Here is a 19,655-nt window from a genome sequence, read left to right on the forward strand (position 1 = left end):
GTGTTAATTCTCCATTACGAGCGCTAGTTTACAAGACTTCCTTCCTTGCTTCCGAGCATGCGTGTTTGTACTTTGGACTTTTGTATGATGGACTTGTGTACACACGATTGGAAAATCTGACAACAGACATTTGTCCGCGGAAAATTTATATTCCTGCCATCCAACATTTGTCCACGGAAAATCTGACAACAGTTGTCCAATGGAGCATACAAACGGTCAAATTTTCGGCCAATAGTCTACCATCACACAATTCCCGTTGGAAAATCCGATCGCGTGTACGAGGCTTAACGATCGGATTTTACGCCAGGAATTGTGTGTTCACAGACTGTTGGCCTAAAATCAGACTATTTGTACGCTACATCGGAGAATTGTTGTTGGACAAATGTTGGATGGCAGGCTTATAAATTACCCGTGGACAACAGTCTGTTGTCAGATTTTCCGATCGTGTGTACACAAGTCCGTCAGACAAAAGTCCAAAGTACAAACACGCATGCTCGGAATCAAAGCTCACCAAACACAACATTAGCAGAAGGTGCCCAAAGGGTGGCGCTAAAGAGCTAAAATACCACGTAGTACGTCACTACGTTCGTCAATTGTGTATCGTTTGTATGCAAGACAAGTTCACGGCACACGCCCTTCGGACAAAAGTCTGACGCTTTGTCTGCGGAAAATCAGATCGTGTGTACGAGGCTTTACAGTCACTGATCTCTGCACCAAGCTGACCGAGAACTGAGCAATCAGCTGTCATGTGTTCACTCAGTTTTCAGGCTTACAGTCCATCTCTGTTAAGCCTCATACACACGATTGGATTTTCCACAGACAAAGCGTCAGACTTTTGTTCGAAGGGCGTGTGCCGTGAATTTGTCTTGCATGCAAACGGTACACAGTTGTCGGCCAACAAACACGTAGTGTTTGTTGGCCAGAGTTTGTTGGTTTTGTTCATTGGTAAGTATTGGGCCGTTTTGCTCTTTCCCATTCTGCCATTGTTCTTACATTTACCACTGTGACACATCTTTTTGTCTATTTAGATACATCTCATCCGCATCCACCCCTGATGAGCGAGCAATGATCTCGCGAAACGTGCGTCGGGTTTTCTGATGCGTGCATTTGTATATACTGGATTGTATAATGTTTGTATCAACTTTATTTATTCTATTCATTATGTGCAAATCCATTGGCTGAGCTAATATGCTATATTATCCATGTATGTACAATAATTTTAATAAACATTTATACTGCTATTACTCTTGTTACTCAGTGGCTAACTGTGACCACCTCATTTAAAGTCCCAGGGCGACTCTCTTCTTTTTTTGCATATGTGTATAGGGATGGAGGTGTACCACTGGTGACTGCAGACCTTTTATTTTATTTTGCAGTCACGATAAAAATCGCTGATCACTGCCATTACTAAAAAAAATAAATAATAATAAAAATGCCATAAAACTATCCCCTATTTTGTAGACGCTATAACTTTTGTGCAAAACAATCAATATACGCTTATTGCAATTTTTTTTACCAAAAATATGTAGAACACTACATATCAGTCTAAACTGAGGAAAACATTTGTTTTTTTATATATTTTTGGGGGATATTTATTATAGCAAAAAGTAAAAAATATTGCTTTTTTCTCAAAATTGTTGCTCTTTTTTTGTTTATAGCGCAAAAAATAAAAACCACAGAGGTGATCAAATACCACCAAAAGAAAGCTCTATTTGTGGGGAAAAAAAAGATGTCAATTTTGTTTGGGTGCAACGTCGCTCGACCGCGCAATTGTCAGTTAAATCGACGCAGTGCCGAATCGCCAAAAGTGCTCTGGTCAGGAAGGGGGTAAAATCTTCCGGGGCTGAAGCAGTTAAAGAAGAAGATAATGTGCACTGTATTTTTGAGATGTCATAATTTGCCATGTCACGAATGTTAATTCTCCATTACAAACGCTAGTTTACAAGACCGAACGCTTCTGGCTCATCCTTGCTTCCGAGCATGCGTGTTTGTACTTTGGACTTTTGTATGACAGACTTGTGCACACACGCTCGGAAAATCTGACAACAGACCGCTCTCCACGGAAAATGTATAATCCTGCCATCCAACATTTGTCCGCGGAAAATCCGACAACAATTGTCCAGTGGAGAGTACAAACAATCGGATTTTCGGCCGACAGTCTGTCATCACACAATTCCTGTCAGAAAATCTGATCGTGTGTACGAGGCTTTACTGCTCTCTTTTCCTATCAGCACCACAGCATATTTGATTCTCTCCCTGTGCTGCTTTTCCCTATTCTTGTCTAAGCTCTGCTGTACAGGGACTGCAAAAGGATAACACCTGGTCAGATTCACGTACTTATACTGTTTGTATTTCATGACTCATTAATTAATACAGATCTGCAATAATTGGTGTCTTTTATGCCTGCCTGAAATTCAGCTGTCCAATCATAAATTGCAGTGGGTTCCTAAAGTGGTTGTAAACTCTGTTACACCACTTTTATCTACAGGTAAGCCTATAATAAGGCTTACCTGTAGGTACCGTGAATATCTCCTAAACTTGCACCGTTTAGGAGATATATATCCTCTGTATCAGCATGTGCCAACGTCATTGGCACATGCGCACTGGAGAAACAGCCCGCTCGCGCAGTTTCTTCAGTAGCCATGTCGTGACCGGCGGTTCCCACATGCATGTGGTGGATTGACGTCATCGCGGCTCCGACCAATCACTGCGCCAGAGCCCGTGAACCCGGAAATAACACTGGGGGGACATGTCGCCAGTCACAGCGGTGTGCGGAGACCCCTGCAACAGCTTCGATCTAAGGTAAGCATTATGCCTTCATCTTGCAGGGTTTTTTTTCTTTTTTTTCTGAGTTTACAACCACTTTAACCAGACTGTATTGCTAACCTGCAGAAGTCACCAAGCTGACTGTGCTATCTAGCAGAGGTGGCTGGATCATAACTGGCTGAAATCTTTTGGTGGGTAAAACTGTTGACATATACAGTATATGTTTCAACTGTGTATTTAGTTTATATGGAGTTCAGGTTTGGCTGAATACTGGCTTCCTATTGCATGGCAGTTACGGGTGGTCAAAAAAAGAAAATCATTTCTTAAAGAGGAAGTAAACTGCTTGCTTTTTTTTCCTGACCTGCAAAGTAATGGCATAATGTGCTAGTACATGCATTGCATATTAGCACATTATGTGAAACTTACCTGCAAATGAAGCCCTCCACCGATGCATAGCCACCGCTGGAGGCCACACTCATCTTCACTCGTCTTCCTTCCGGGTCTGCGGACTCCGACTGTGACTGGCCAGAGCCATGTGACGTCACTCCCGTGCATGCGCGCAGGAGCTGCCGGTCACAGCACAAGGGCTCTGAAGGAACGTCACGCTGATGACGTCATTGGCTGGATATACAGTAAATACTGTATTTATCGGCATATAACACGCACCTTCATTTTAAGAGGGAAGTTTCAGGAAAGGAACTTAAATTTTAAATAAAGGACTTTGAAGCAAAATAAGGGTCAGTGCCCATCAATGCAGCCTCACCATTGCCCATCTGCAGCCTCACCGTTGCCCATCTGCAGCCTGATCAATGCCATCTGCAGCCTCACAATTGCCCATCAATGCAGCTTGATCAATGCCCATCTACAGCCTCACAATTGCCCATCAATGCAGCTTGATCAATGCCCATCTACAGCCTCACAATTGCCCATCAATGCAGCTTGATCAATGCCCATCTACAGCCTCACAATTGCCCATCAATGCAGCTTGATCAATGCCCATCTACAGCCTCACAATTGCCCATCAATGCAGCTTGATCAATGCCCATCTACAGCCTCACAATTGCCCATCAATGCAGCTTGATCAATGCCCATCTACAGCCTCACAATTGCCCATCAATGCAGCTTGATCAATGCCCATCTGCAGCCTCACCTCAGATTACTTCTGCCTTGGGAGAGGACAGGGAGGGGGGCGGGACGAGCGCCATCAGATTACATACAGCGAGAATCTCCTGTTTTTTACAAAGTCCCGGCTCCTGGACCGGCTTCTATGATAGACAGAACAGTGGTCCAATGCCGGCCCAGGAGACAGGACTTCCTATTACAGAGGCCGCTGAGTAAACAGGAGATTCTCGCTGTACGTAATCTGATGGCGCTCGTCCCGCCCCCCTCCCTGTTCTCTCCTAGGCAGCCCAAATTGCAGTATCGGCGTATAACACGCACACACTATTTGCACCCGATTTTCAGGGTGAAAAAGTGCATGTTATACACCAGTAAATACAGTATCTCTTATTTACGGTACCGATAGATAAGCCTTATTATAGACTTACCTATAGGTACAATTAATCAATAGAAAATAAGAGCACCAGAAACAAAAGAACCACTTCCCAAACTGAAGCTATCAAGTAATACTAGTTCTCTTCTCATTCCCCCATCCCCTCCCCTCCACTACCTTATGGCCTAAACTGCTAACAATGGATGTCTATCTGCTCTAGACTCTCTTTTGCAGTGTTTGTATCTGTCAAAGTGTGATGTTCAGACAAAGCCAGACAATCAGTAGCTTTACCAAAACGGAGAGACCATACAATGTCAGCATTCACCGTATCAGCCGGCAAAGGGGGTCCAGAGCAGGTGCCAGGTAAATATTAAAGAGTTTTCCAAGCAGTTTTGCCTATAAGATAACATGGGGAAGTACAATAAGTTACCATAAGCATTCACAATATGTTTGCTTTAAACATAAAAACAAACATGTAATATATTGCTTGCTTTCACACTGGGGTGGTACGCTTGCGGGACTTTAGAAAAAGTCCTGCAAACAGCATCATCGGGTTGGCTTGGGAGCAGTGTATACATTGCAATGAATGGGCAGCGCTTACAAAGTGCCTGAAAAGCGATTCAGAAGCGCCACAACACGTTTTTAACTACTTCTTCGGCTGCTAGCGGGGCTTAAAAGCGCCCGCTAGCGTTTGAAAAAGCACCGCTTAACCACTTCAATACAGGGCACTTAGACACCTTGCTGCCCAGACCAATTTTCAGCTTTCAGTGCTGTTGCACTTTGAATGACAATCGTGCGGTCATGCTACACTGTACCCAAACTAAATTTTTATCATTTTGTTCCCACAAATAGAGCTTTCTTTTGGTGATATTTGATCACCTCTGGGATTTTTATTTTCTGATAAACAAATAAAAAAAAGACCGAAAACTTTGAAAAAAAATGTTTTTTTTGTTTTGTTTCTGTTACAAAACTTTGTAAATAAGTACGTTTTCTCCTTCACTGATGGGCACTGATGGGGCTGCACTGGCAGGCACTGATAAGGCGGCACCGATGAGGTGGCACCAATGAGGTGGCACTGATGAGGTGGCACTGGTGATGGGCACTAATTTGCGGCACTGATGGAGCACCGATAGGCGGCACTGATAGGTGGCACTGATATGCAGCACTGTTGAGTACACATAGGTGGCACTGATGGGCACTGAAAGGCGGCACGGATGGGCACTGATAGGCAGCACGCATGGGCACTGATAGGCGTTACAGATGGGCACTGGTAGGCAGCACAGATGGGCACTGATAGGCGGCACAGATGAGCACTGATAGGTGGCGCGCATCGGTTTGAAATCCTGGTGACGTCATATGACATCCGGTCAGGATATCGAAACCACTTTGCAGCCGTCATTTTGCTATATGGCGAGCATCAAGTGGTTAGACAGCGCTAAAGCTAAATGGGCAGCTCTTTAGTGCTAATGCACGGGCAGCCCCAGTGTGAGAGGGGTCTCACAGCCGGTCCGATGTAATGCGAATCAGATGCGATTAAAAACTCATCTGATTTGCATATATGTGCACCGAACCTAAGGAGCTTATGTCCACAGATTTAAAATGAACTTGCCTAACAAAACCAAATTGCTGCAAACACTTTTTAGGTATTTACAGCAACAGATGCATTTTCCCTTAGAATAAAGGTTTTTACATAAATTAATAAAAGCTGACCATTGTCAGTGCTGAATAGTTTGTCTCAACCTTCCAACTGACACTTTTATTGGACAGTTTGGTTTGTTAAAGAAAGTTAAAAAATAACAGACTTACTGGCCAGATCACCAGGTGTACATAAAGGAAAAAAGCTTAAAAAAAAAAGAAAACAAATGCAGCCACCATGTTTTAAGGATTGGTAAATTGCAATATATTACATCTTCTAAGGAAACATTACAAACCCTCAAACACATACAACTCCACAAAAGTGTTATAACACAGAGAAATGTGAACAGTTAAGATATGATAGTAAAATCACATATACAATTTTTGATCATGCCACTATAATCATGCATGCTAATGTTCAGCATGTTGGAAAGGGGTCCAGCGTTATTGTCAAAGTGTAAGTGATGGACCAGAGGTGATACAGCAGCCAATAATGGGAGACTTTTGACTGCTCAGCACATCATTAAAAATTGCATGTGTAGCCAAGTCCTTAGTATTCTTCATATTACTCTACAATATTACAAAATGTCTCTGGTCCTTGTGACCAGAATTGCACACAACACACAAGAGCAGTGTTTTCCTAAGGCCCTTTTGTTATGCTGCAAAGAATAACGATAGGTGGGAAGGTGAAAGTTGTTATTTTGACTAATTTGAACACAATAGTTCATTGAACCCCAATTCACACTGAATGCAGCTTTGAACTCGCACTACTTCAACGCGATTTCAAAGCCACCGGTCAGTGCGTTTTCATGTGCGGCTTTCCAACATCTGTGCCACTTCATGCACAGATGTCTAAGCAAGTCACACATGAAATTGCCAAAAATAGTGCAGGAACCTTTTTCGAAATCGGTGCAAGTCGGAGGCGCACCATTTTGAACGGTTGCACAAATAGGGTACGACTTGTCGTGCGACTTTCAACTGTCAAGTCGCATGACAAGTCGCACCGTTGTGAACAGGGGCTTCACCATTTTTATATATTTTTTTCTAAATTTGACCCAATGTTACAACCTAGAAGAAGTCAGAAGCATCCAAAATATTTTTTTTCCTTTTTAAAAACCAACCGATATTTACCTTTTTACCCAATGACAGGCATTTTGACACTTTCAAAATCTGTACAGTGTGTTCAGTACAAATGATCAAAACACAAAATCCTAGGCCACCACCATCACTGAAAAAGTTGATAGGATTTCAGATTCACAGAAAATGTCACTTTCACACTCCAGTTACTTTTCCTAAGGCTCCGTCCACATCTAGGCGTTGCTATTTTACAGGTGTTCTTTTTTTTTCAGGCGTTTTTGCAGCGTTTTTGTACAGGCGTTTTGAAGGTCAAAAGGTCACCAATGTATCAGAATTAAAACGCCTGTAATCTGCCAAAAAAAAGAAGCTCATGTACTTTTTTGGCAACGGGTGTTTTGCTTTAGGCGACAGAACGCTCAGATGTGAACAGGGGCCATTGAAATGAAAGGGATTTGTCTTGTAGGGCGTAGAGCTGAGGCTTAGAGCAGAAAAATGCCCAAAAACGTCTAGATGTGAACAAGACCGAAGTAAAGCCTCGTGCACACGATCAGATTGTTGGCCAACAAAACCGTGGAATTTTGTCCGAAGGGCGTTGGTCAAACTTGCATACACACGGCCACACATTTGTTGGCCAACAAACATGAATGTAGTGACAAACTACGTGTTTTTTCAGCTTTTTAGCGCCACCCTTTGGGCTGCTTTTTCTGATTTTGTGTTAGTAGTGAGTGTTGATTCGCAATTTTCATTTTGCGCTTTTCAGTTCGTTTCTGAGCGGCCGTTCATCAACCAGCCATTTTGCGAAATCGGAGGAGATAACTTGTTATTTATTATTGGCCTTGGCGTTATTGCTTTGAAATTATTTTTTTGGTTGAATAATGATTTGATTTGGTATATTTCTATATATTTGGATGCATAGAATGCACTTTTTGATTAAGTTCTATTGGCAGATAGCATGTCTAATTTTATTTATTTTCTTTTTTTAATGCACAATAAAAAAATAGTGTAGAATAATACTTGTCTATGTGTTTTACTTCAAATGACATTTTGGGAGTAGGCAGTTACATTTTAAAAAATACAATGTAAAATTGACAAGGGACACCAACATAGTTGTATCTTTGATCTTAAAAACTACGGGATAATGGTGTTGTGGTAACTTGCCCAAATAATAAAAAAAAACTATAACAATATCTTGATATCACTAAAAAAAAAGCCTTTGAAAATTTGTTTGCAATAACTCCATCAGTATCACCAGCAAAACAGCTTCATTATTATCCCATTAAAGAAGAAGAGAATGTGCGCTGCATTTCGAGATTTCATAATTTGCCATGTCATGAATGTTAATTCTCCATTACGAACGCTAGTTTACAAGACCGACCGCTTCTGGCTCATCCTTGCTTCCTGAGCATTTGTCTTTGTACTTTGGACTTTTGTATGACAGACTTGTGTACACACGATCGGAAAATCCGACAACAGACATTTGTCCGCGGAGAATTTTAAAACCTGCCATCCAACAATTGTCCGCGGAAAGTTGGGCAACAATTGTACAAACGGTCGGATTTTCCGTCAACCGCCTGTCATCACACCTTTCCTCTCGGAAAATCCGATCGTGTGTATGAGGCTTAAAACTTTTTTTACATACATTGTAAAAATGACTGAACATTTTTAGAAGTTTTCAAGTTGCACTGCAACTTGTAGTGCAAGAAATGTAAACCTACAAAAAGTAAATACCAATAAAGATTTGAAAATAATAAAAAAAACAAAACAAAAAAAAAAGGTATGGTAATGTATTTCCACAATAAAAAGAAGAAGAGATGGGGGGGGGGGGCGGGGGCGTAACTATTAAGGAATCAATAACAAAGCACTTTTTTGTTGTCCTGCGGCGTCACGTAGGAAACAAGTTGTGCTGTCCATAAACATTACTATAAAATATCTTAGAGTTTGTGTTATTTTGTTGTACTATATTACAATGCATACCTACACAACAACAATAGCCAATTTTCTAACCAAGGCTGGCAGAACTTACAAACATGCAAAAATGCCCATGGATGGATTTAAAATTTTATATTGCATATATATATATATATAAGGAAGAAAAGATGAATGCCACTGCTGTCCAAATGCTACCTAAAATCAACTGCTAAAAACAAATCAATTAAAGTAACCACACAAAGTAGGATTTTGATCTGTCAGATCCATGACATTTATCATCAAGGTAAAATGAGTATCTAGCTGGCTGAATACAGTCTAAATAGAATGTTTAAGGTAGGCTAGCCTTTTAAATTAACTTGTTGATCTGACATTTCAAAATCGGATTTCGGCCTCTATACTAGACTTTCCCAACCCTTTTACCCGAGAGGAACCCCTAAAATAATTTTCAGGCCTTGGGAACTCTTACCTAAACCAATGGCAAATTGGCAAAAAATACCCTGATAACATTTGTGGTCAGTAGGAAGAATGCAACCTTTAGGCTGGGTTCACACTATCTTCGCATGCGGCTCACAGCAGGGGTTCAGTGTGTCCCCGTTCACCATTTCAGGTCCGATTTCGGACCAAATTTTTGGCTGAATTTGGACCTGAAACAGACCAAAGGACGCACAGAGCTCCTGTGCAAATTCGCACCAGAGATATGTGAACCGGCTCCATAGAGAACCAGTCAAAATCTCCTGCTATTGAGAATTGGATGCGGGGAACCCACATCCAATTTACAATAATGTGAACCCAGCCTTACAGTGTTAGTCAGAATGTCACTATGGTCTAAAAAGGTAATTGATGTAATGCTGCTGACTTTGCCAAATCCATTGGCCCATACACCATCAAATGGGAGGTCAGTAAGAACTCCTAGCAACCTCTGGAGGAACCCTGGTTGATAGCGGCTGCTCTATACAGTAAATTACCACAGATGGTTACTGGGATACTTTTTGTTTTCCCGTAATTGATTATGTATATTCCATCATTTTTGGAATAACATGTTGAATCAGAAGTGACTTTCAGTGCAGCTAAACCCTCCTGGCTGGGAGCTAGCACTGCATTATAACTTTTTTTTGTGAAATCTTATGCAAGTCTATATTAATTGTATTGTTTCCCTGTGAGGACATTAACTTACAACTAGAGTTGAGCAAACCATGAATCAACTTAACCCTGACCGCAGAAATATGATTAGGATCAGGAACATTATGGAAAATTGGGATCAGGGACAGGAAGGGGAATAGGGATCGGGGAACATGATAGGGAATTGGGATCAGAGCTATGAAGAGAAATTGTGTTGGGAACACGTTTGGAAATTGGGATAGGTAACGTGATGGGATAGGGAACATGAGGGTAAATTGGGATAGGGAACATGATGGTAAACTAGGATCAGGGATATGATGGGAAATTGGGCTAGGGAGCATGATGGGAAATTGGGATCAGGAACATGATGGTAAATTAGGATCAGGGATATAATGGGAATTGGGATAGGGAGCATGATAGGAATTTGGGATCAGGGAACATGATAGGGAATTGGGATCAGGGATATGAAGAGAAATTATGTCAGGAACATGATTGGAAATTAGGATCAGGGATATAATGAGAAATTGTGTCAGGAACATGATGGGAAATTGGTATAGGGAACGTGATGGGATAGGGAACATGATGGGAAATTGGGATAGGGAACATGATTGTAAATTAGGATCAGGGATATGATGGGAATTGGGATAGGGATATGATGGGAATTGGGATAGGGAGCATGATGGGATCAGGAACATGATAGGAAATTGGGATCAGGGATATGATAGGAAATTTGGATCAGGCACATGTTGAGAAATTGTATTAAGAGCATGATGGAAAAATGGGATCAGGGACATTATGGGAAATTGGGATAGGGAACATGATGGGAAACTGGGATTGAGAACAGTTTGGTTTTTAACGCATGTGACCATTAAATATGCCGTATAGTTAGTACATTTGCAATAAAAAAGGTATAATAACATTTTTACACTTACTCCAACTTTTTAAAATTTTCCCTTCCTGCTGCCACATAGCATTCTCCTGGTTGAAGATCCTCCAGAGACGTAACCCTGTGTCCATATCTTGGAGTGTAAAGGTTCCTTACTGCACCAAAGGGGGCTTGCACTCCACCTGTGACATCCTTCAGGAAGACCTCAAAGGTGCCAACCCTCTTCTCGTGAATCAGCATTCGGCGGCCACGATAATAGGGGTCTCCATTTCTGTAAACGTGTACTGCTTTGACAGCAGGTTGTTGGGCCAGGGGGGCTAAGGATCGCCCCCCGCCCCCTGCAGCTAGAGTCGGCTGCATACTCCACGCACTTGGCTGGCTCTCCTGTGGATTCCCTGAAAGTTAGAAGTCCACAGTCAGTCACTTGGACAAATGGATCCTTGCAGTGTATTAGCAACTACCTAGTGTTTGTGACTTTTGGTATCTGTCTCCTATTGTCTTCTGATATATAATTATCTCTTACAGTGTACCTGCCCCTCTGTACGTACTCAATCCTAACAATACATACCAAGAATGTTAACAGTCTATTCAATGACTGATCTGTAGATCTCAGATAGTTATATCTATGTGTATGTGCCTACATGTGTTCTTTCATGTCAATCAAAGCTATTTTAGCAGCCCATCAGAGTGAAATCCTTCTGATTCTACGCAGCCCACACACCTCTCTGTGCTAATAAGTGCTGCTGTCAAAGCCAATGTGAGGTCTGAGCAATGCTGCAAGAGGGACCGCTGACACCTGCTGCTCTGCCCTCGCTGCCCTCCTCCTCCTCCTCCTCCTCCTGACCACACCTGCTAGCTGTGTGCACACTGACATCTTACATGAATAATGCAGGAGGACCAGTCTTCATTCCCTGCCTTGCACACCTCCACAACCCCCCTGATCATCGTCCTGCCCCACCATTCCATACACCCATCATAACAAATACCTTCCCCTGGTCTCCAGATCAGTCAGGATTAAATCTCCTGCAGCAGCATTTCTGTTTTCTGAAGCTTCATCTGGTATCCATGGTAACTTCCTTGACACTGATCACATGGTGTGCATCTTGACACACCCCTTCTTGCCATGTGCCCAGGCAGCTTTTTTGTGTTGTGCTGCTGGGCTTTGATCGCAGGATTTTCCAGTAATCTGTTCACCCGGAGACCATCAAACTCAGTGCTAGGAAAAAAAAAAAACATTTTGGATGGCCATGGAAAGTCTCATAGTGTTGCTGCAAATAACATAAATAAAACACTGATCAATTCCAGTATATTCATGCAATAGAAGAAAACTACTATTAAGGTTTTGCCACTATATAGCAATAGGGTGTTTATGCCCTGGTTCACACTGGTACGATCTGTCATGCAACTTGACAGTTCAAAATCGCATGACAAGTTGAACCCAATGGAACCGTTCAAACCGCTGCGATTTCAGTCACAACAACTTTGAAAAAGGTTCCTGCGCTACTTTTTGGGGATTTCATTGTGACTTGCATTGACTTCTATTAAATTAAGTCGCAAGCTGCAATAAAAACGGAGGTGCAAATCGCACTGATCTGCGGCTTTGAAATCGCACTGATCTGCGGCTTTGAAATCACACTGAAGTAGCGCAATTTCAAAGCTGCACTGGTGTGAACCAGGGCTAAATCAATGTCAGCTTGCAGACAGATGTGCAGCGTTCCCTCCCTGGGTGTAGGGATGAGCAGAACGATTTCACCTAAATGATTATTGCCACAAAATTGATGATTTAACTGCTTAATGTGAATGTAAGCCCTAACTATAAAGTTCTCTTATTTTGCACCCTTGTTAAAGTGGAGTTTCACCCAAAAATGGAACTTCCACTTTAAGGGAAGGTGACGCCCTGACATGTCACATTTGCCATGTCATTTTTTTTTGGGGGGGGGGGCAGAAACCCTATTTTTAGTGCGTGCCCGGCTGTGAAGCCACAGCCGGGCGCCCACACTTACAATGCCAGCGCCGCAGAGAGGAGGGGGAGACAAGCAGGGCTTCGTTCCCCCGCATTGCTGGACCCTGGGACAGGTACGTGTCCAATTATTAAAAGTCAGCAGCTGCAGTATTTGTAGCTGCTGACTTTTATTTTTTTAAGCGGAACTCCGCTTTAAGTATACCATTGAAAGTTTTTCATTATATATGCTTGGCAAGTTCCAAAATTAAAGTAGCTGTTTATTCAGCTAGAAATCTTGTGAGCTGGTAACTTTCTGTGCTCTCTGTCTCTGGACTATTATGAGTTAGCATTGTTTTCTTTTATCTCTGTGGACTACAAAACACCTTCCCCAATTATGGAGGTGGTATGTAGTTCTAAAACAGTAGTCCTAACACATCCCCTGTCATAGGATGAAAATGCTGCTGAGTATGATTGTTACCCTGGGACAGGAAGTGTATTACTGGCAAGATTAGCAGGTTAAAAAAAAGGGTGGAAAAAAAAAATGAATGCAGCCATCTAAGGATCAGTAAGCTGCAATACATCAGTTTTTGTTCTTGGATTTAGATATGCTTTGTGCCAAATTTGCTTGAAAAGTATTTTTATCCAAAGGTTTATTTTTATTTTAAGTGAGGTGTAGATAGGGGAAGTTTATTTATTAAATTCTGTGTTCTTTGCATTTGTGATTTTTCTTTTTTGCTTTATTTGCATTTGTCGTTAATTGTACACTGCTACTTTACATTTTATTTTTATACATGGGCACTCAGTCCCCAACAGGCAAAGCCATTTGTTTTTGTTTTTTTTTCACAGCCAAGCTGCATGCAGGCAGCCCATAGAAAGTGAATAGAAGCACATTGGCTGTACATGCTAACTTTATTTAGTATAAGTGTTAGGAGAGGAAGGGAGCATTTTTAAAGATGGGTTGGGCTTTACTTAGAATTCTACTTTAGCCACTTCAATACCAGGCACTTTCACCCCCTTCCTGCCCAGGCCAATTTTCTGCTTTCGCATTTTCAATGACAATGGCACGGTCATGCAACCCTGTACCCAAATACATTTTTTATCATTTTCTTTTAGACAGATAGAGCTTTATTTTGGTGGTCCTTAATTTTTTTGCTAAATAAACAAAAAATAACAGAACATTTTGCAAAATTTTTTTTTTTAATTCTTAGTTTCTGTTAAAAAATGTTGCATATAAGTAATTTTTCTTCTTCATTGATGTGCGCTGATGAGACTGCATTGATGAGACTGCACTGATGGGCACTGATGAGACTGCATTGATGAGACTGCACTTATGGGAACTGATGAGGCTGCACTGATGTGCACTAATGAAGCTGCACTGATGTGGCTGCACTTATGTGTACTGATGATGCTGCACTAATAGCCACTGATGAAGCTGCACTGATGGGCACTGATGAGGCTGTACTGATGGGCACTGATGAGGCTGCTCTGATGGGCACTGATGAGGCAGCGCTGATGGGCACTGATAAACTGCACCGATGAGGCGGCACTGATGAGGCTGCACTGATGGACACTGATGAGGAAGCACTGATGGGCACTGATAAGCTGCACTGATGGGGCGGCACTGATGGGCACTGATGAGGCGGCACTGATGGGCACTGATGAGGAGGCACTGATGAGGAGACACTGATGAGGCTGCACTGATGAGGTGCCACTTATGGACACTGATAGACAGCTCTGATGGGCACTGATAGGCAGCACTGATAAGGTGATAAGCTGCACTGATTGGAACTGATGGGGCTGCACTGATAATCAGGGCATTGATGATCAGTGCCCTGATTATCAGTGTAAATGTATCCTGTCAGACTTGCCGGTTACCGCTCTCCTTTCCTCACACTGTGACAGCACGTGATGAAAGGAATGCTGATAACCAGCAAGTTTGTTTACTTGTTTACTTGTGATCAGCTGTGATTGAACACAGCTGATCACATGGTAAAGGGCCACTGTGATTGGCCACTGTGATTGGCCCTTGTGATAAGCTGTGTCCGAAGAACAACAGAGTCGTGATGTGACCGCCTTTCGGCTATGGCGTGGTATTTAAGTGGTTAAACAACTTTATATAACTGTATACTTACATTGGTCCAAGCTGGTTCAATGTAACTTTGCAAAAATATTCATACCTGGAATACAGGTTTAAGGTGGCCATATACTGGGTGAAATTTGATCGGTGTTCAGCCCTGCTGGCACGGGTTCATTTTAACACAGACTACTTAGATCTGATGGTGTCACTGAAATTTCCATTTGTTCAAGCCAAATAAAACCAAAAAGCACAAATAATCTGAGCAAGTGCACATTCCTTCCAGTTAATATTCAACTGAAAGAACCTCTCCTAGTGTTTTTACAGACAAAGTCAGACCGAGCAAGACACAAGAAGAATTTCCCACCTTCCAACCCAAAGATCTACTCCCACCCATCACAGCACACACACATACAAAATATTCTAAAGCCATTTTATATATTTTTTTTAAGTTGCAAGTATAGAAACAAAAGAATAAGTAATGTTCTAAAATATTTATTTTAAACATTTAACACAGGGTGCATCAGACAGTTCCATCTCTGCTGGTAGAGAGTAGGTGTGTAATCTGATCTCCCTTGCTGTTTCAAATAGTAGCTATAGAAAGATCATGTAGAAAGCTGCTGATATTGCATTGAACTTGCCACCTGCTGCCTTCATATAATAAATGTAAAGAATATAATTTTACCTGATAGCAAGGAAATGCTAAACTATTTTTCACATTTTTTTTTTTTTTTGTATTAAACATAAAAGATATATAAAGTATATGACCTGCCAGGACAGAAAAAGAAGAGATGCGTGCTCCAGGTTTATCATCCCTATCATTGCTTTTCTATTTAGTTAGTCGAATATACAGGTCAGGTGTCTTATCTGTATGCTCTTTCCAGGAGATCGACTTACTAGGTAGTATAGCAAGAACAAGAACTATGAACACGGGAGGTTTTGCAAACTCTACTAAGAAGCCTTTCCTCCTGACAGCAGCGCTTTGGCAGAAAAAAAGGTCTGATGCTTGTAAAAATGTCCAACGCTTTTACAAGCGCTTAGGTGCGTTTACAAGCGTCAAGTGCTTTCATTTCATTGGCCAGAATAAGTATTTATTCTGGCCATTGAATCAAATTAACGCTCAAAATGCTAAAAGCGCCTAACATTCATAGGCGTTTAGACGCGTTTACAAGCACAGCGTTTTTTTCTGCAAAATCTCTGCTGCTCCTGGACGCACTGGCAGTGGGGTTTTTTCTGCCTCTAAAAGCCCCTAAATGCTGCTAAAACCTATGTGTACACGGACATATAGGCTAACGTGCAGGGGAGTTTAGAGACAGGGGAAAAAATGCCAAACGCCCCTAGAAACAGCTGCAAAAACGTACGGTGTGCATCAGGCCTAAGCAGTGGCAGTTCATGTCTCTGCTGCGGCTCCGGTGGGAATTTGCACAGGAGTCCTGTGCTTCTTTTGGTCTGTTTAACAACTTGGCGTCCGCACTATAGCTGAATGACGGCCACAGTGCAGACCTAAATTTCCAGAGGCCGTCATAGGATGTCCTCCCCATTGCACGCTCCCTGCCTCCCTTCCAGCGGTGTGTGCTGTGATCACTGAGTCACTGAGACTCGGGTGATCACAGATCTGAGTAAGGGGCCGATCCTGGCCCCTAACCACGTGATCAGCTGTCAACCAATGACAGCTGATCACATGATGTAAACAAAAGCTTGGTAATCGTTTTTTTTCCTCTTCACGCTGTCAGCGTGAGGAGAAAAAAAAAGCCGATCACCGGCTTATGTTCAGGGGACATCGGTCCCGAAGAAGAAGAGGCAATTCTGCCTCATCTGTGTTCACCAGTACCCCCTGCCAGTGCCACCTGTCAGTGCCCACAAGTGCCACCTATCAATACCCACCAGTGGTGCCAATCAGTGCCACCTAGCAGTGCTGCCTATCAGTATAACCAACCAGTGCCGATCAGTGCCCATTATTGCCACCCATCAGTGCCAATTACTGCCACCCATCAGTACCCATAACTGCCACCTATTGGTGCCCATCAGTGCCGCCTCATCAGCGTACATCAATGAAGGAGAAAAATTACCTGTTTGCAAAATTTTATAACAAAATATAAAAAAAAAATTTTAAATTCGGCCTTTTAAAATTTTTTTAACAAAAAATAAAAAATGCAGAGGTGATCAAATACCACCAAAAGAAAGCTATATTTGTGGGAAAAGAATGATAAAAATTTCATTTGGGTACAGCGTTGTATTACCGCGCAATTGTCATTCAAAGTGCATCAGCGCTGAAAGCTGAAAATTGGTCTGGACAGGAGGGGGGTTTAAGTGCCCAGTAAGTAAGTGGTTAAGGATAACAAGTGTGAATAAAAGAAAACGAATGCAGCCACCACATCTAAAGACTAGTAAACTGCAGTGCTATCGTTCTCATAGTGATCCATGCATTGGAAGTGTATCTATAGTTGTCCGCCCTCATCTTGTAAAGCGCTGCGCAAACTGTAGGCGCTATATAAATCCTGTATAATAATAGTAATAATAATATAGCCAAAACTTTTTCTTTTGCTTTGAATGTAGCTTAGAAAGGTTCGCATTATCCATGTCCCCGGTGGAGATTCACCCTCTTATATTTGTAGTGGGGGGACTTTTTTACTTTACAATCTATATTATTGCACAGCAGACACGACACAGACTGTTCGGTGGACTCCGCCAAAATGGCTCCTGCAGGGAGACCGATGGCACTAGGGGGAGTGCGCGCTCTAGCGGCTGAATGTAGTGACTGATGTGAAGTGTGCGCGCGCGGTTCCGGTTGTGTAACCCATGTGGAATCTAAGTCCCATGGTGGTGTAAAGTTAGGAGTACAGAGTGGTAGAAGGGTCATTGTGAAGTCACGTGTGAGTGTCCCCGGTACCTCATGGATGTAGCCGGGGCACTTGTCAGGCTTGTATCAGCCGGCTGCAGGAGACAAGTGAGCTGTATAGTGAGACCGAGCAGGACTTCCACCACCAACTTCACCAGGAACTTCCTGCTTGGCCAAGGACTTCATCCAAGGTGTCACCGTGTACAGGAGAGGAGAGCTGATCACATCTATAATGGTGAGCTCCACTATACTGAATGGCAGGGGACACTTCACCAGCATCAATTCCTGGCCCTGGGGACACAGGCACACTACATCATCGTTGTAACCTTGCCTGTTAGGACTGCTTCACACCTGTTTCCAAATCCAAAGTGTGGATTTACATGCAGATTTTAAGTAGGATTTAGACACTGGTAGGGAGATTACCAAAGATTGGCTTATTGGAGAACTTTCGTTAAAGTGAAATCAGCATGTCAGAATTGTTTCAGAACCTCTGAGGGTTCCTTCATCGTGTCACTTTTGTCTAATGAAGGGACCCTCAGAGGTTCCCAACCACTGCACAAATAAGGATGAGCTCCGGCGTGTTCGCACACTCCACGTGCAGAGCCCGCCAGGAAGTCGGCGCTGCGCTAATCACAGGCAGTGAGACATTGTCCCAATGTGCATCTGCAGAGATCAGGAAATGTCTCACTGCCTGTGATTAGCGCAGCGCTGACTTCCTGGCGGGCTCTGCACGTGGAGTGTGCGAACTCGCCGGAGCTCATCCTTAATGCTGATCATACTACAAAGAATAGTGCAGCGCTTAATATCACAATTAATACATCTCATCCAATAAATCAATACATGAAAGATATAGTTATTGCAAAGGAAAGATCATAAAAAGGTATATCCCCACCACACATCAAAACCAGAATTTGCCATACAGGGGGTGCTGGAGCAACCAATGGATGGCACCTTGAAAATGCAGAAGGAAATCTAACACCAGCACACTGTCTTCCTAAACAAAATCTGTCTTTCTAAGCATATGATCAGCGTGAATTAATGGAATAGAAAGTCTTTTTGACCCTTTGTTGACTCAGGGGGCCTATCATTGAGGTGAGCGGCAAAAAACGTCTTATGGTGGAGGTCACACTTCTGGCACAGATTTTCAGTCTTCATTGATGCACATTGTCACTTTTTGGAATCCTGATTTCTGTATGAACTTTTGGAATGATTGGATTATTGGCTGTAATACTGAGAACTCTCACTAGATGTTAGTGTACTTTATACACATATATATGGTAATGACTGTTTTTTCTCAAAATATGTTATTCTTTCCTGCAGTGCTTGATACAATGTTGCAAGAAGCAGTTGTTAATGTTTAATTGTTCACTTGCTTATATATAGATAGAGAGAGAGATAGATGGATAGATATATATAGATTATACAGAAGTAATAGAAAAATTACATTTGACCTGTTTTTGATGGGAATATGGGTTGAATAATTATTTCTCATTGGGTTTATGGGAGGAATATCATGTTAACACCTGACAATGAACATATTTAACCCATTACTGATAAGAATATGCATATAATTATTTTTCTACATGGGGATGTTGGGTGGAATATTGTAGTTAAACATACATAGGAACCTATTTAACTAATTTCTGATAAGAATATGAATATCATTATTTTTCTACATGGGGATGATGAGGCGGATATTGTAGTTAAACATACATAGGAACCTATTTAACCCATTTCTGATAATATGCATATAATTATTTTTCTACATGGGGATTATGGGTGGAATATTGTAGTAAAACATGCATTGGAATATATTAAACCTATTTCTGATATGAATATGCATATCATTATTTTTCTACATGGGAATTATGGGTGGAATATTGTAGTAAAACATGC

At 42.0% G+C, this 19,655-nt stretch overlaps 2 protein-coding genes across 4 annotated transcripts in view; one reads left to right on the plus strand and one right to left on the minus strand.

The window, feature by feature from the left end:
- DCDC2 (doublecortin domain containing 2) overlaps positions 1-12,040 on the minus strand; it is a 266,831-nt gene extending 254,791 nt beyond the window's left edge. For 2 of the 3 annotated variants that reach the window (XM_073631151.1, XM_073631149.1), the window contains exons 1-2: positions 11,891-12,040; positions 10,951-11,299 (exon numbers count right to left, since the gene is read on the minus strand). In XM_073631151.1, the coding sequence (XP_073487252.1) occupies positions 10,951-11,264 (314 nt within the window). In that variant the 5' untranslated portion in view covers positions 11,265-11,299; positions 11,891-12,040. Of the gene's footprint in view, positions 1-10,950; positions 11,300-11,625; positions 11,739-11,890 lie in introns of those variants that run through there. The other variant, XM_073631150.1, reaches the window with a different exon arrangement.
- A 5,629-nt stretch (positions 12,041-17,669) lies between these two features.
- Positions 17,670-19,655, plus strand: part of MRS2 (magnesium transporter MRS2) — a 42,544-nt gene continuing 40,558 nt past the window's right edge. Inside the window, exon 1 of the mRNA XM_073631154.1 lies at positions 17,670-17,994. Within this exon, the coding sequence (XP_073487255.1) occupies positions 17,814-17,994 (181 nt within the window). The 5' untranslated portion in view covers positions 17,670-17,813. The remainder of the gene's footprint in view (positions 17,995-19,655) is intronic.

Source organism: Aquarana catesbeiana, linkage group LG05 (assembly GCF_042186555.1).
Source record: "Aquarana catesbeiana isolate 2022-GZ linkage group LG05, ASM4218655v1, whole genome shotgun sequence".
Classification (NCBI taxonomy): Eukaryota; Metazoa; Chordata; class Amphibia; order Anura; family Ranidae; genus Aquarana; species Aquarana catesbeiana.